General features: G+C 39.4%; 1 protein-coding gene across 1 annotated transcript in view; it reads left to right on the top strand.

Moving 5' to 3' along the window:
• LOC105928059 (plexin-A2) overlaps positions 1-17,169 on the top strand; it is a gene marked incomplete in the record, with an annotated part of 103,043 nt that overhangs the window by 56,560 nt on the left and 29,314 nt on the right. The window contains 8 exon segments of the mRNA XM_036151373.1: positions 1,901-2,003; positions 2,531-2,698; positions 6,908-7,001; positions 11,417-11,656; positions 12,631-12,774; positions 14,633-14,867; positions 15,305-15,447; positions 16,162-16,430. Of these exon segments, the coding sequence (XP_036007266.1) occupies positions 1,901-2,003; positions 2,531-2,698; positions 6,908-7,001; positions 11,417-11,656; positions 12,631-12,774; positions 14,633-14,867; positions 15,305-15,447; positions 16,162-16,430 (1,396 nt within the window).

Below are 17,169 nucleotides of genomic sequence, written 5' to 3'. Positions count from 1 at the left end.
TTGTTCTACATCCATTTCCTACAATGCTTAATTGTGGTCAGCTATCTCCACCAGTCAATGGGGAGAGGTGAAATACAGCATGGACAGTTGCTAGTCCATCACGGGTAAAATGATACACGGTTTCGAAATGATTTACATTAAAACTTAAAAAACGTATTGTTTCTTCGTATCCCTATACTTGACTTTTGAAACGTTTTAAGGTTAATTTACTTTGGGTATTACTTAATTAGTAATAAAAGCTACACTGTATGTGTAACAATAATTAAAACTCATATATAATATTTTCTGCGGAGGTTTGTTAGAGAACAAGATCGAGGGACATACCAGACAGGGCAGAGATAAGCTCAAAAGAAGTTCAAAGCAGGGTTAGGATGTACAGCAATATCTGAAGCTTTGGAGAGCTCACACAGCATCATTTCATTGTCATCAGCAAATGGAAAGTGTATTCTACAACTGTTACATGGTCGTCTACATTAACTGACTGGACCAGGAAAGCAGATCTTCAATCAAGAAGCCTAGAAGCCCATAGTAACTCTGCTGCAGTGATCCCACAGCCGAGATGAAATAATTTGTAGTCAGGACTACTATTGGTCCTGCAGTCAACAAATCTGGATTTTATATAAGTTATGGGAAGAGAAAGAGCCAAAAAAAGAAAGCTACAAGAAGTCACTGTTTGCAGTGCCACTTATGCAGGGAACACAACAAACACCTTTTGGGGCAGAGAGCCATTTGGGCGGAGCGCTGGTGCCTATCCCCAGCAGTCATTGGGCGAGAGGCAGGGTACACCCTGGACAGGTCGTCAGTTCATCACAGAGACACACGTGCAAACAACCATGCAAACCATACGATGAGACTGACCAATTAACCCACCAACCTTTGGTACTACTCAGAGAGAACACACACAGGGACCACATGTAAACTCTCTCAAGGGATTTGAACCCAGGACCTTAATGCTTATCAGTGTGTTGAAATTGCCAGTTAAAGTCCCGACTTGAAAACTGATGTTTACATATCCTCTCCGTTCAGCTGACTGAGCTTGAGTGGCTTTGCAAAATAGATCTTGTACGAATTTTATACTCTAGTGGTGCAAAGGAAGCAGAGACTCACCTCAGAAGACATGCAACTTCAACTGCAGCAAGAGTTGGTTCTACAAGGTAGAGGGAGGCTAGGAATAGACACCAACACTTGTGCCATACGCTTTCCATTTTCAAATTATGTCTTGAACTGTGCTCTGTGAGATCTTCAGATCAACCATGAAAGACTACATCCATGAGCACAACCAATTGCAAAAGTACTGTTAGGGAAAGGCTTTATTTTGGTATGGGCGACATAAAGAATATACATTTTACTCCAAGGTTGTGTGTGTGTGGCACAGCTTGATGGCACTGCCCACAAACAGCAGGCACATGCATCTTGCTCGAGGAATAAATACTGGCAACTTCCTTCTGAAAAATCTCTGGATTTGAACCCTCGAGCACTGCAAAATCTGTAAAAAGCTGAGGGAAATGCGGAACATCCAGTTCAGGTTCGCTGATTAAAAAGCAGCCCTGTTACGTTCACAATGTGCTTGAAATTGTGACAGAAGTTGTGAAGGAGCTCATCTGAAGGTGTTAACGCACAGCTCTACTGCAGATGTAAGCTAAGCAGATTTATCCATGACTTTCATAGATGATTTCTCCCAGTGTAAATGTAATGTTCATTATATATAATGGAGTTATATTTCAAAGAACAATAACTTTCTATGTCTCAAATAAAACACTGTCATATATTAAATTAAACTATTCACTGTGTAACCTATCTTCTTATAAGGTTAAACCAAGGATGGAAAAGGCAAAGTCTTTGAATCGGTGGGTTTGTTTTTCTGTAGGTACCCACCATGTTGGCTCTGACCCAGGCCGAGGACCTGAGTCTGGGGGGACCAAGGTTACCGTCGTTGGGGAAAATCTGAGTGCTGGCAGCACTATAACTGTGTACTTTGGGAATCAAACCTGTGAACTGTACAGGTGAGCCTAACGATAATATGACCCCCTGATGTTATGGTAATTTCCCCCCCCCCCCCCTATTAGAGCCCAGATGGAGAGGCACTTCAGTGAGATGTCTCTGCCCGGCATTAAGGAATTAGCCTCTCTTGTTTTACTCAAACATGGGATGAGATCACTTTATTCAGAAACGTGCACATTAGATACAAGTGTGCGCTTGCATTTTAAATCAGGAATTAGTAAAGATTGGTGGGCAAGTGATGACTCACATCAGATATTGCCCTTTGTATTTATAGAAATCTATTTAAAGCTCAAATTTTGCAGATTGTAGTAGTCGAGCAGGTGGCAAAAGAGCCATTAGCTAGAGCACCCTCTAATTGCAGATTCCATCCCTAATGTGTCTGTAACAGGCAGGAGATGGGACAGGCTATAATGAATCCTCTCCCTTCATGCGTGGCTGTATGAAGTCAGGGATTTGCCTCTACAGCAGGGAGAGGGCAGACGCAATCCGAAAGCATGAATAATTCTCTCTTCTGGTTCTCTCCCACCAGGAGGAGCATGTCAGAGATTGTGTGCTTTGCAGCTCCATCGTTGACAGGAGCGGGACCAGTGCAAGTGCGTTTGAGTGTGGACCGGGCCAAAGCTCCTGGAAGTCTGACCTTCGAGTACATAGAAGACCCCACAGTCCAGAGCATCGAACCCATGTGGAGCATTGCCAGGTACCACGGTTGGAGCTGATGCTTTCTTTCTGCGTTACGTCAACACTTAATGAAAGCCACCGTCGTGAAACGTTGTTTTGTAGCAAATATCAAGTTATGTTAGAGGTTAAAGTACTGAGCTGTTGGACCATTTATTGTTTATGCACTATGTCAATCAAGCAATTTCTATTATTTATATGGTACCCTTCTACCTGCAGCAAGGGGCTTCACGAAGCAAAATGTAATAAAAAATAAATGAAGTTGTATAAAATGCCTGCACAAATGTACATAGTACACAAGAAAAAAAAATAAAAAATTAGCAACCAGTTGCGAAAAAATATGTAATAAAAGGACAATAAATGATTTTATCACAGGCTATGTTTTAAATGGAAGCCATATAGAGAAACAAAACGCAGGAATAATACACAATGTGCATTGATTTTCAGTTGAAGAGAGCTTAAAATATCACAGCAGAGTATTTTAGCAAAATGCTAGAATGAGATCACCCATCAGTGTTTCGTAGCCAAATAATAGATTTAGGTATAATCATAAATAGGAAAAAGAAAGTGTTTGAGTCTTGAATCAAAGCTGTTTAACTGGTTCTCAGCCTGATGGCTGAAGGCTCTGCAGCCCGTTCTCGTCCTGGAAACTCACAAGTAGACCTGCATTCTGAGAACGAAGGGCCTCCTTAGTAGACTGTAGGAATAAAATATATCTAAGATGCTCTGGGGCCCTGGTATTGATCCTGTTGTTGGCGAGAAGAACTTCAAAGTCAGTTCTGAATTTCACAGAAGGCTTGCTAGGAGTTTGCAGTATTGGAAAGAGACTTTTTCTGGTGCTAGTTCCTGTCAATGCTTTAGCTACTGCATTTTGAACGACCTGAAATTTTCTCTGGGAACTCTTTAGACGTCCGGATGATAGGGAGGTGGAGTACCCAGGCTCAGCAGTATCCAATCAGAGACAAGATGCTCTTGGTTTTAGTTAGAGTTTAGTTAGAGTCTTCGGTATACGGCTTGTTGAGTCAACAAAACTTAGAGACATACTAAGGATTCGCTTTTTGTTGTAGATCCTAATCTGAATCATTTTGAACTGATTATCCATTAAAAATGAGGATTAATCTTATGCTCAGAATATGCGATCAACCGCTGTTCCAAACTGCATAATGTACATGCTGTAAAAATAATATTTGGGTTGTGCATTCTACTTCTCCAAGATGTTTTGTTATCATGGTTTGGCCACTCTTGGGAAGGGTCACCTGTTCCATGTTTTCTCCATTTGTGGATAATGGCTTAAAAGCCTTAGAAATGGCTTTTTAACTCATCCCAGACTCTTAGATGTCGGTGACTTTGTGTCTCATCTGTTCTTGAACTTCTTAGATTTGGTCATAATGTGTTGCTTTTTAAAATCTGTTAGCCTACTTCATGTTGTGAGACAGGTCTGGCAGTAAGCAGACCCTGGTCTTGGTTGTCATAATTTACTCAGCTTTGCAAAAAAGTAGTTGAAGTTAATTTGTGATTTATCAAGTGAGGGAATTACATTCTTGCATACGGCCTGGCTGGTTTGGATTTGTCCTTCTTAAATGAAATTGTCATTTGATAACTTCATTTTGTGTTAATTCAAGTAATTTCAGTTTAATTTAAAAATGTTTTTAATGATCCAAAATATGCAAAGGAAAAAAAAGAAAACATCTGTAATGGGGCAATGCTGTACGTGCAAAAGTGTTGAACTCATGGCCAGCAATGTGATATCTCATTTCTGTAAATTATTAAAAACAATTTTGTTGTTTAGGGTGTTAATAGTATATGCAACAATATCTGCAGTAAATTTCTTTTTACGGAAAAATTTACCAAGTGCTGCATGGGGGGGATCAAAGTAAAATATAGATTTTTTATTTTTTTTATTTCGGGACTCCGTTGTACACTTGGTGTGACTTTGTTGACATAAAACTGGGACTTCAAAAATATAACAAGAATAAAATCTTTAAATAAGCAAATAATAGCCACCAGGAATTGTTCCATCAGGACAAAAAAATAGAAACAGTCCCCATTCTTGGGACATGCCACTGTTTTGCCATCTTATTCATCAGTTGTGTAATGTTGGTGAGATACAATTTATATCTTTAGAAAATAAAAACTCACAGTTGTATGTTTTATCATGGACATTAGGTACCTACAGTAGTTTATAGATAAAGATAGGTTTGACTTTTTAAATTCTTGATTGACCAAAAGACACAATTTCCTGCGTAGTTTTCTAGTCTAACCCAAAAGTCGAATGGGACTGTACAGCATATCAGATCAGGTGGATAGGATGATAAAGCCCCGCATGTAATGACCTCATAAACCTTTAAACCTGTCAAATATTATTATTAAGAGTACTGATACCATAAGAGGTCTCAAAATATACATGTAACACCAATCCAAGTGACTTAATATACCTTGAGCCTGATAAAAAAATACAGTTCAAGACTTCAATAAAATTCACCATTGGCACTTATATTAATTTTGACATTGGCCCAAATCCAGTCATCTGTTGTGTAGAGGAAACACAAGCAGCAAAACAGCAGAACAAATGAACGGACCCTCTGGACAAGCGTTTCTAACAGAGGAAGATGGTCATAACTTCGTTGCATCAACCGTACGTTCATTTGGGTTTGGGTGGAATTACGCGGCGCTATGTCCCAGCAGATTGGGCTTCAGAGTCACCCTGACCCACAGTCTGGGCGACAGGAGGAGCTTTGTGGAGCAGCAATCAAGAGCCCTCATCATGAATGTGCGTTCCCCCTTTGAGGCCCTACAAGCTAAGGTGGCCTTTGAAGTGTGAGAAGAGAAGGGCTGGCACTCTGTTAGCGGCACCATGCTAAACAGTTCTGCTTTTTTTTATTTATTTTTTTTCGAAACAGCATTTCTCCCAAATTCTGGTGCTTGTGTTTATCCATCTTTTTCTCCCTGTGTACTCTCCAGCTCCAAATATTTTCTAAGTTTGCACTGCAGCACATGTTGTGCAAAGATTAGAGGGTGTTTTATTTAAAAAAAAAAAAATTGGTGTAATCCCATTCAGCACAGATATGTAAACAAGTAGCACCTGTATTCATGCTATGCCAGCCTCACAGTCATGGTTGAATATAAAACAGCAGCCAGCTGGTTCTGCGTTTGATCTTCCTCTTCTGCCCAATAACAAAGGGCGAGCTACCAGCCATACCTCCTCAGACATGCATTAATGCAAATTATCTGGGAAATGTTGATGAAAAACACTGGTCTCTCTGTGGTTGCCGCTATAATTAAATCTCAAAGGGAATAGCAGCTTGCGTTCATGTGCAGGCTACATGAAGTTTGGTGTGCGCTTACCTGTTTAAGCAATATAAGACACGCAGCACTGTGTAAAAACCTGCCCGTTTCTTTTCATTTTTAATGTTTTGTAAAAGTGGTTTTTTTTTATATTAATTTTCCTCCCGTTGCCTGATTGTTTGCAGTGTCCTTGGTGTTTTCGTTTGTTAGTTCAAGAATCCAGAGAAGGCATGATTAATAACTTTAAGTAGGAACCATTTTTCTCTTTTCCACAAAACAGAAAACTGTTGCCTCCGAAAAAATGCTAAAGATAAAATAGATTCAATAATTTTCACAAGCAAGGGAATTCAAAAATTGCAGATGAATTGTCAAAACAGGATCTTATTATAAAAATTAAGATATGGCCCCTTCCGTTTGTATGCCAAGTTATCAAAAAAAAAAAACAGCTCTTTATGAATCACCTTGTTTTTGCAAAAATACTGTTTTATGCCCGTCAAACTGTGTGTACTTTAAAAAGTTTTGCATATACATCTGAAGAAATTGACACATTTTGTGTTGTTGCACTTGGAAGCTGGTTACAAAGTGCCAACTGTTAGAATTTAAAAAACGGTTCTTGTGGGTTTTGTAAGCATTGGGTCATCGCTTCTATTGAATCCTTTTTCTTTGAAGGATTCATGGGTCTTACGATGAGTGCTATGACCAAATAAAAAAAGTACTCTGAAAATGGTAAGGTATAAGGACAAGACTGAAATGAAATGAAAAATTCAACAATGTTCAAAGCAAAAAATGTAGAAGACCTTCAGAAAGCCCGGACAGCTACAGCAAAAGAGCACTTTAAAAAAAAATTACAAGAATTTCTTGTTCCTTTGAAGCAACGCATGAAGAAATAGGGAGCAGCTAATATCTTTCTCAGAGTGCCTTAACTGCGTTTCTTTCATCCAAACAGCGGGCACACCACCCTGACGGTGACAGGGACAAACCTGGATGTGGTTCAGGAACCTCGGGTCCGAGTCAAGTATGCTGGCCACGAATCTGTCGACGTGAGTGAGGCAGCGTCCAACACCCTGCACCTATTCAAATTCAGGTTGCATCATTGCACGGTGGAGTTGCACAAGGCTATATTCCTCATACGGTTTCACATTTGGGCAAGTTTCAAACACCAACTTCCGTGGGTTTCATTTGGACCAACACGACGTAGTTCGTAATAATCAAGTTCAAAAATCTGAAAAGTGTGACACACAATTGTCTTCATGGCGCAACAGTTTCCCCACTTTGTCAACAGTTTGCAGAACGAGTCTTTACTGCCCTAACAGCTGCAAATCGTTTTTTTTGCCTGTTTCTACCAGCTTTGCATGACTACTAGTGATGGGTCGATGAGGCGTCATGAAACGTTTCGGCACATTGCAACTCTGTGCCGATACTGTGCCGATACTGTGTCACTGAATACTGACACCTGCTGGACCTTAAAAATCCCTACAGGCAACCTGGTTGACAGAGTTAACTGACACTGATTTGATGACCAAGCATACACAATACAATTTAAATCATTGTATGTTGCATTGTATTATTTTATATTTTCATTTGAATTAAACATATATTTGATTTTTTTTTGATACAGTCAATAAATAATGTGAAGGAGGATGCTTGTGGACTGGCTTTTTTATTTTTTTACAAATGGTTGATCGGGCGCTGTGTTTAGTTACCTGACTGATATCATCTGTTCTGAAATCGGACATGTATGTATGACAAAGGGAGGAAGAACTACTCAGAGTAGCAACTTTCTACTCAGTGTAGATCAGCCGTTTTTTTTCTGAAACGACGCTCAGAAGTAGAACAAAGACGCACAGCGCAACCCGCCCAACCAAAAAAGCGTTGCAGAACCCATCCATCAGTGGTGCGCTCCGATCAGCACCTGGCGCTCACAGAGCGAGACTGTGGTACAACACCATCACACCAGAGTTGCAAAATAGTTAAAAATTAACCATTATTAACTGTTATTTTGTTTACAGTTCAGCTTGGATTTTATTTACTGCGCAGCATAGCTCTGCTGTGCGCGCTACTGTGCGCGAATGCACACGCGTGCAGCTTAGAGGGAACAGAAACAGTTTGGCGCGTCAGTCAGTTCGAAACAGGTGCTGTATTGGTCACGTGACCGAAACAGTTCCTGTATCGGTCACGTGACTTTTCCGTAGCAATACACACATCGACACGGGTTTCGCTCTATGAGACCGACACATGCGCCGACGCATCGGTGTTGCCGGACCCATCACTAATGACTACACTGAGACTTTTACTCCTTGTTTGTAAAATAGCTGAAGCTCAGTCAGACTGAATAGAGAGCATCTGTGAACATCAAGTTTATTCACAGACACAGCAACGCTTTGAACGGGCCAATCAAAAAGAAGATGAATATGCTTCAATCCAAATCGTTAAACTCTAACCTTTGACATGTTTTCCGCCCTTGTTATTTGCTCTTCCTTTAAATTTTGGCCAGCTTTCATGTGCCTGTTGAAGACAAATGTCCCCACAGCATTGTGCAGTCATTACCATGTTTCACTGTAGGGATGGTATGTTTAGGGGTTACGTTAGTTTTCTGCTACACATATAATTTTGTATATAGGCCACAGAGTATATTTGTGGCCTCACCTAACCACATTTTCACATGTTTTTATTCACTTTATGGATACAAACATGTGGAAATGACTAATATTTGTCCGGTCGGCAGTTTTCTTTCTAACTCTGTAGCTCTTTGCAGCTCCTCCAGAGTTACCGTGGGCCTTCTGACAGTGAAATCGCACACATATGGATTCTGTTTACTAGTTGATTTAGTTTTATTTTAACTGATTTAAATCACTTTGTTGCTTTGGATGCGTACTTATAAAGCCGGAACTTTGAAGAAATGAGATCAAACATAAAAAAAAGACACGCTTAAAACTGACACGGAAAACTCAAGTTTTGGGAGGTGATTAATGGCTTTAAGATTGCTTGTCTGAGCTGCTCAGAGTGATTGATTGTTTTAAATCGTTGCAGCCCTGATGGCAAAAATTTCAGGCCACCTTCAGCCTGTAGTTTTTGACCACTCAGGGATTTGCCAGAGCGGTCTGAAGGCTCAAAACTCAAAAATCAATACAGGTACCTGATGAGACTGCCAGAAAAAACAATGATGAAAGTATTTTCTTTTTGGATTTTCAAAAAACGGAAAATGTAAGAGCTGGCAGTGATACGTGAGTCAAAAAGATTTTCTTTTTGTTTTGCCAGCATGCAGAAAATGTTGTGTGTTAGAGATATGCCCCGAGCTAATTAAACGGTGCATTATTGATGCCAGCCCAGAATTTGAGCCAGTCAATTAAAATAGCATGTGTCTCAGGCTGGACTGAAATATAAAGGGATTAAAGCTGAACTTTTTACCAAATAAGCTGCAAAAAATAAAATAAAAAAAGAATCAAAAACAAAACAAGACGCTTATGCAATAAAGAGTCTTTTTTTTATTTTTTAAAATTCATACGTCTTATAAACAAAACTGTGTAAACTTTAAAAAAGTGTAGAAAGCAAAACCCATTGACTGCGAAACGTTTGTTTTATGGAACCTGAGATATGTCTGAGGCTGGCTCAAAAGTCAGAAAACTCTAATGTCGCAGTATTTGAAGACCAACAGAAAAATAGAAGGCCCATTTGTGATCGTTTTTAGATAAAAAAGGATCAAAGTAGAGAATTCATTACCTACAAAAAAAAATGCTGTTTTCCTGAGAATAACGCATGGTGCTGTCTTAAATAAAGACTTATGGTGTTCTAAAAATAAAGCAAATCGTAAAGTATTCCTCTAAGGCTGCACAACTCAAGGATAGAAATGCCATTGCAATATTATTGTTGAGTACTGCAGTAACAATTTTTATTGGGATAAACCAACGATTTTTCACACTTTACTCTTTGTTTTCCTTCTTCATTGGAGCTCTCATCGAGCTTTAGGGGGATGGACATCAAGAGCACCAAAAGACCAATCAGCTGCTCAGACATTAACATGAATGCACGGCACTTAAAATATGATAGGCTATTGATTGCATCCAAGCATTTCTATGCAATGACCGTGTGGCACAGCCCAGTGACGAGTTTCAATGCGTTGTCCAGTTCCTTCATACAGCAGTGTGCAGTCGTTAAGTAAATCAAACAATCAGTTTAACCAATAAATTGCCGATCAATATGACAGTGCGTCAAAGTTAATAATCCTCATATCCTATCTGCTCAGTCTGCAGCTTGCATTCTTTACCAGTCCAATGATCATCTCTGATACAATTTAAAGAAGCACAGATTTCTTTGCATTTCTCAGAGGGAAATGTCCTTCAGATTAATCAACACCTGGATTAAGATGATTCCAAAAATCAACGCTAATATTCAAAACAATAACTTTTAATCGATCCACATAATGTCTGCTGTCTAGGGTTTATTTTAATTCAGAAGTCAAAGGATCACACAAACCCTCTTCACTAAAGCTTTTACAGCAGGACAAAGATTTCTAAATTAATAAAGGTTCAAGATATTATCAAATCTGATTAAAATCAAATAATTATTTGAGTTGATGGGATCTACAGAAACCTGTCAAAAAGGTTTATGGCACAATTCCTGATTTGACTGAAAATTCAGGGTTGGGCGGTTTTGGGTAGTGTGACTTCAGTCTGAGGAACTCCTTTGTGATCCACTTCTCCAGCACCAGAGCAGACAGAACAACCCAGTTCAGGTTTAATTTGGGAGGACTTCTTTCATTACAGCACCAGCAGAGCCTTTGCTGTCAGGCAGTCCCGTCCCACTGTCTGTCCTTGCTTAGCAGGCGGAGAGCCTCCGAGCTCCCAGCTCTTTGAATAAGCCTTTTTGTTGCTCCGCAGATAGGAAGGGACGGTTTACCCTCAGTACAGGTGTCAGATCTGGTAGTCTGGGTCTCCACAAAAAACAAAAACATTTTGTTATGCCGTCAGAAAATCCTCCCAGCTCCTGAAGTATAATGCATCAACATTACTCATGAAGGTTAGCTGATGTCAACTCCCTTTTTATTTTGCATTAAATCACATTTGAATTTTAGATTTGCATTGATTGTTTGGATGATTGCAGCTCAAACATGTGATTTAATTCACAATGGATTTTACAAACAGGGACATCAGATGAAATTCAAATGCATTTTCATCAGGCCATCCAACTTTCATTCCTGAAGCGTGACAACCCCCGAGGCATTGTGCTAATCATGTTTTTTGACCTCGGGATCCTGTCGGCACAGATATGAAGTTGCTTATCCCATTTTTAAAAAGGACCTGGGGAGATCAGCTAAAGCGGATGAAAGGTCATTTCGGATGTGTCCGCGCTCATTACACCAATAAACACCAGAATGCATTGGCTTCATAATAACACACCGTCAGGTTGCGGGTTGGATGTGGTGTCTAACGTTTAAGTTGACTGGATTCCTCTGCAGGTGTGCAAAGTTTTGAACACCACTACCATCAGCTGCTTCGCCCCTTCTCTGAAGGCGGATTACACCGCCGAGCAGGAGACAATAAAACACGTGGATGAGTTTGGCTTCGTCTTCAACAATGTCCAGGCTCTGCTCACCTACAACAACACGGGCTTTGTCTACTATCCCAACCCTTACCTGGAGCCCCTCAGCCTCTCGGGCGTTCTGGAGCAGAAACCTGGAGCTCCCATCATTCTCAAGGTAAGTTATAGGCATCCTACACTGCAAAAAGGGAACTAAAAGTAAGTAAAAATGAAAATTAGTGCATTTTTCCTTGATTTGAGGAGCTAAATAAGACTATTTGCCAATGGAATAAATATTTTTACCCCTAAAATAAGATAATTAGATATCCTGCACTTGAAATAAGATGAAGATGAATTGTTCCTATTTTAAGTGCAAAAATCTTATTCCATTGGCAAAATATGCTAATTTATAGAAGATCTCACTTACTTCTAGTTCCCTTTTTGCAGCGTAACCGGCAGCAGGTTGGACCTAATGTCATTACAGACTTACAGTACTTTGTATTCAGTGTCATCTTAGTACATTTGTGCTGACAAACGCACTGCTTAAAAACCTAAAATATCTCACACAAAAGGGAGTATGTTAAACTGGGTGTCTGGCTCTTTTTATGACAATTGTTGCTATAAAACTTACATATTAAGTGTGGGAAAAAAATGCATATCACAAAAAAAACACCAATCTTACATTTTTTTTTTTTTTTTTTTTTTTTTTTTGTACTTTCTGCCCGCTTCAAAAGATGTTTAGCTCTGTTTGACATGCAGTCGAACAACAGCTTGAGTCTTAAAGTAAGCTTGAAATTTATTTAAAACCTTTCCTGCATATTTTGACTTTCTCAAAGCACAATTTAACACATGAATTGGCTGCTAGTTTCATCCAGATGGCTGCACTAATTTTAATAATTGCCTTTAATCATTTAGTAAAAGCTTGACATACATTTAAGCTTATAGGGAATTAATAGAATTACAGGTGATGGGGCTTAGTAATATTAAGTAAATAATATCAACATATGAATTTAAGTAAATTCACATCAGAAAATTAACGTTGATCAAAATCGAATTGTAATTACATTTCCACCAAAAATAGTTCCTAAGATCCAAAATGCTTGATGTAATTATGATTTAGTGCTGCTGATTGGTTGTTTAACGTTGTTGCAGGGCCGTAACCTGGTGCCATCTGCCTCCGGTGGAGCCCGGCTGAATTACACGGTGCTGATCGGAGAGACCCCCTGTTCCCTCACCGTCTCAGACACTCAGTTACTCTGCGAGCCACCCAACCTCACCGGGCAGCATAAAGTCCTGGTCAGTCTTAATGTCAAACCCAACCATCCGTTTTATTTTTGTTTTTCTGTTTGTCTCGTGCGTCTGCATGCGTGAATATGGGTCGCTCGCTGTAGGTCAGTGGTCTTCTTTACGTCACTGTGTTTTTTGGGTCAACGGCTGGCTTTCGGTTAGTCGCTGGCTTTCTGTCATTGTCTGTCACTCATGGTCTGGTAGCTTCCCCATTATAGCACATTGTCCTCTGGAATTATTGACGAATGAGCAAATAATGACAATAGAGCTGAAAAGAGGAAAGCAAGCTGTCTTTTCCTTAAAAAACAAAAAAAGACAAAAGAAAACTTGAGAAGCTCCTTTAATTCCTCTGCGCTATATTTTATTATACAGATGCACCTTAATGAATTAGAATGTCATTAAAATAATTCAGAAAGTGAAACTCATATCTGGATTACACACAGAGAGGCATATGTTTAAGTGTTTTGTGTTTGTTTTTGATTTCAGCTAATAAAAGGTTAAAATGTAGTTAGAAAATTAAGGCATTAGATCAGAATATTTTCCATAATGCGGAGATGTCAGCCTGCTGATAATCCAAAAAAGGGTAAAAATAAAACAACTGGACGTCTATTCAGATGTTTTATTTTTTTACCTTTTTTGGATTGATCATGACCTGGATGACTGAGAATCTAAACCAACATACAGCCTGTTGATAAGTATGTCCATGTCCATCGGGGAATCTTTTGCGAGGATTACTGCATCACTGCCGTGTGACATGGAGGCAGTCAGCCTGTGGCTATGCTGAGGTATTAAGGTTACTATGAGAGAAGCCTTCCTCTTGTCTCCATTTTTTTTTTTAGAAATAGTCCCTGGACCTTCTTTAGGGTTTAGATCAGGCAAATCTGCTGGCCAGTCCTGCACTATGATACCATGGTCATTAAAAAGTACACACTGCAAAAAGGAAACTAAAAGTAAGTAAACATTTCTTGAAATTAGTGTATTTTTTCTTGATTTGAGGAGCTAAGACTATTTCCCAATGGAATGAGTATTTTTACCCCTAAAATAAGATAATTAGATATCCTGCACTTGAAATAAAATAGGAACAATTCATCTCCATCATCTTCTTCAAGTGTAGGATATCTAATTATCTTATTCAAAATAAAGTAAATATACTTATTCCACTGGCAAATAGTCTTATTTAGCTCCTCAAATCAAGGAAAAATACACTGATCTCAATAAAATTTAACTTACTTTTAGTTCCCTTTTTGCAGTGTATAGGTATTGGTGCTTTTGGTGCCAAGTTCTGTTGGAAAATAAAATGAGTAACTGTCCTATCCATGTCCTGGATACGTTTGTGTGTGGCTGTTGTTGAAGCCCTGACTTTGGCCACAGCCCATGCCTTGTGAATCTCCCCTAAATGGTTGAATAGGTTTTGCTTTGTAACACTCATAAAGCTGTGCTTACCCCTGTGATCTGTGCATGTTCTTCTACCACAGTTCTTCCTTCCACTGAACTTTCCTTTAATACCTCTGGAGACAGCACTCTGTAAAATGCCAGCTTTTTTAGCAATACCTTTTTTTTTTTTGACTCACTCTTCTTGTGCAACGTGTCGGTTACCCATTGCTGTTTTGGCCATAACATAACACCTCTTTTTTAATCTTAATTGGTCTTTTGTAATTAACAGGAACAAATGATTTAAATATATCTCTATAGTTAATGACATTGTGTAATATACAGATAAACGTTTTTGGATTTAATTACTGAAACAAAAACTCTTCATTGATATTCTAATACACCTGTTTGGGTTAGTCATATAAAGAAAATTAGTTACATTTTCTCTAACACCACTTAAAGACATTTTTCTTGTTCCCGTGTTATGCTTCTCCAGGTGCAAGTAGGTGGACTGCACATCTCTCCTGGTGAAGTCCACATCCGGTCGGACAGCTTGCTAACCATGCCCGCTATTCTCAGCATCGCAGCCGGTGGAGGGTTGCTGCTTATCATCGTCGTAATTGTCCTGCTCGCCTACCGACGAAAGTCGCACGAGAATGACCTCACTCTGAAGCGCCTGCAGATGCAAATGGATAATCTGGAGTCTAGAGTAGCTCTTGAGTGCAAAGAAGGTGGGTGGTGTCTTTTTAAACATGTTCATTAAGTTCCAGGTTGTTTATTTTTATCTGTGTGGCCTTGATTGCATCACTGAGTTTTCAATATTTTAATGGTAGCACAAGACTTTTGAAGGCAGAGTATTCATATAAATACAATACTCATAAAGCTTTAGCTAGTGTAGAACAGAGTATCAACAGTAAACACCTTAAAATTGCAGTTTAATAAAGACATTACCAACCCGCCATTATGCTGGTTAAGTAGAGAAATTACAGTGTATCCTACTGAAGTCCATACATCATGCATGCTGGGGCTTTAAATGATAGCATGAAATATGCTATCAGAAATGTATTGCCTTCAAACAGCTCTCTGGAACTTCTGTTTATTTTTTTTTGTTGAAAGTTTGCCAGAGTCTGGCAGCATTTTTAACGCCTCCGTCATCTGTCGTGTGCAGCCTTCGCCGAACTGCAGACAGACATCAACGAGTTAACCAGCGATCTTGACAGAGCTGGCATCCCCTTCCTGGACTATCGCACGTATTCGATGAGGGTTCTCTTTCCTGGCATTGATGATCACCCTGTGCTGAGGGAGCTGGAGGTGAGGAGTCTCTGAAGCACTGCTGCAGCTCTAACATGCTCTTTAAATATGTTGACCTCGGGCTTTCAGCACAAGCCAAGATAATTAGTGTTAGACGATTTTGTTTTGCCGCCTCTACATAAGCCAGTGAATGTATAAGGAGGACATAGAGGCTAAAGGTTTTCTGCCACCGTGCACCGCCGCAGTCATGCTGATTTGTTGCAAAATGCTTCCTTTCTCACATTTCTTTTTTTTTTATTTTTGCCAACATCTTACTGGTTTAACTTGGCAGCACTTGATATCCATATTTGAATAAACCCTGATGGCAAATCAAATGCCACTTATTGTTTTGCGCAAGGTCAAAATTTGTTAGCTGTTCAAATTACAGCTGCTTTAATCAGCCAATATTATGTTCACAATGACACGCGTTCTCAAAGAGCTCACTGATTGCACCTTGTTTTGTTTAAAGCGAAAGGCCCTTAATTAGTGTAAAAATTAGAATTTGCACATGTTGAAAGAACAAAATGTGAGCACAGTTGAATCAGGGCCTGTCCAAGATTCGCACACCACAATGCAAAGTCTGTAGACACTTCCCTCTGGTTTGCGCTTTGCTCTTTGAGGTGGTGAGAACTGTCATGTCTATTGTCTTCATGTATTCTGACTCATCCTTGAGCAAGTACTAGCTAATGTGCGTATGCATCTTTGTGCGTGTGCAACTATGCGTGGTGTGTGCAGGTTCCCGGGTGCGGACAGGCGAACGTGGAGAAAGCCTTGAAGCAGTTTGCTCAGCTGGTGAACAACAAGGTTTTCCTGCTGACATTCATCCGCACGCTGGAGACGCAGCGCTCCTTCTCCATGCGCGACCGCGGCTACGTCGCTTCGCTCATCATGACCTCCCTGCAAGGGCGCTTGGAGTACGCCACAGACATCCTCAAGCACCTGCTCTCGGACCTTATAGAGCGCAACCTCGAGAGCAAGAACCACCCCAAGCTTCTCCTCCGGAGGTATCGCTCACCGTCGCTAAAATTTGCCCTAAATGGCAATGCTTTGTTTTGGCAACTGTGATAAGGTTCACAAATCAATCAGTCTTATGACTTCTCAAACCAATGTGAAGGATAAAAACCCACAATCACTGAGTTCTCTCCACACTAATAAGAAGCAGGAGGAGTCTGAATGTTCCTCGTGATACAAAAGTCAAAGTCTACATAGACATAATTAAAATAATTCTCATTAATGACAGCTGAAAACACCATAAGATTTGATAATCAAATTTATGTTATTTCAACCAATATGTACTCAATTCTTGATTAACTACATAAAACAACCACAATGAACAAATATCAAACAAAGTAACGATACTATTGTAACCCACAAAGTATTAAAAAGATCTAATAAGCAGGTAACAAACACAAATAACAAAACTGGTTAAGTACAAGAATTACCAGGAGATTTTTTGGGTTCTCAGAAACCAAAGGAAAAGGGACCTTTGTGATCTAAATCTGCTTTCTTGTAGCTAATTATATTAATATTATTATTATTATAAGCCTAATTATTCATGTCATTTCATATATTGATTTACAAGGCACTTTAAAAATATCTAAATAAGGAGAACACAGTGCACAACTTTGAAAAGAAAATATAAAAACGCTCAGAAAGATCACAGAAAACAAAAAACTCAATTAATAAAAGACATTTGCTATAAAACAAACAAAAGCTTGTCTGAACAAATGCCTCTTTTGTTGT

Source organism: Fundulus heteroclitus, chromosome 20 (genome assembly GCF_011125445.2).
Source record: "Fundulus heteroclitus isolate FHET01 chromosome 20, MU-UCD_Fhet_4.1, whole genome shotgun sequence".
Taxonomy (NCBI): domain Eukaryota; kingdom Metazoa; phylum Chordata; class Actinopteri; order Cyprinodontiformes; family Fundulidae; genus Fundulus; species Fundulus heteroclitus.
This window is presented reverse-complemented; position numbering and strand designations above follow the sequence as displayed.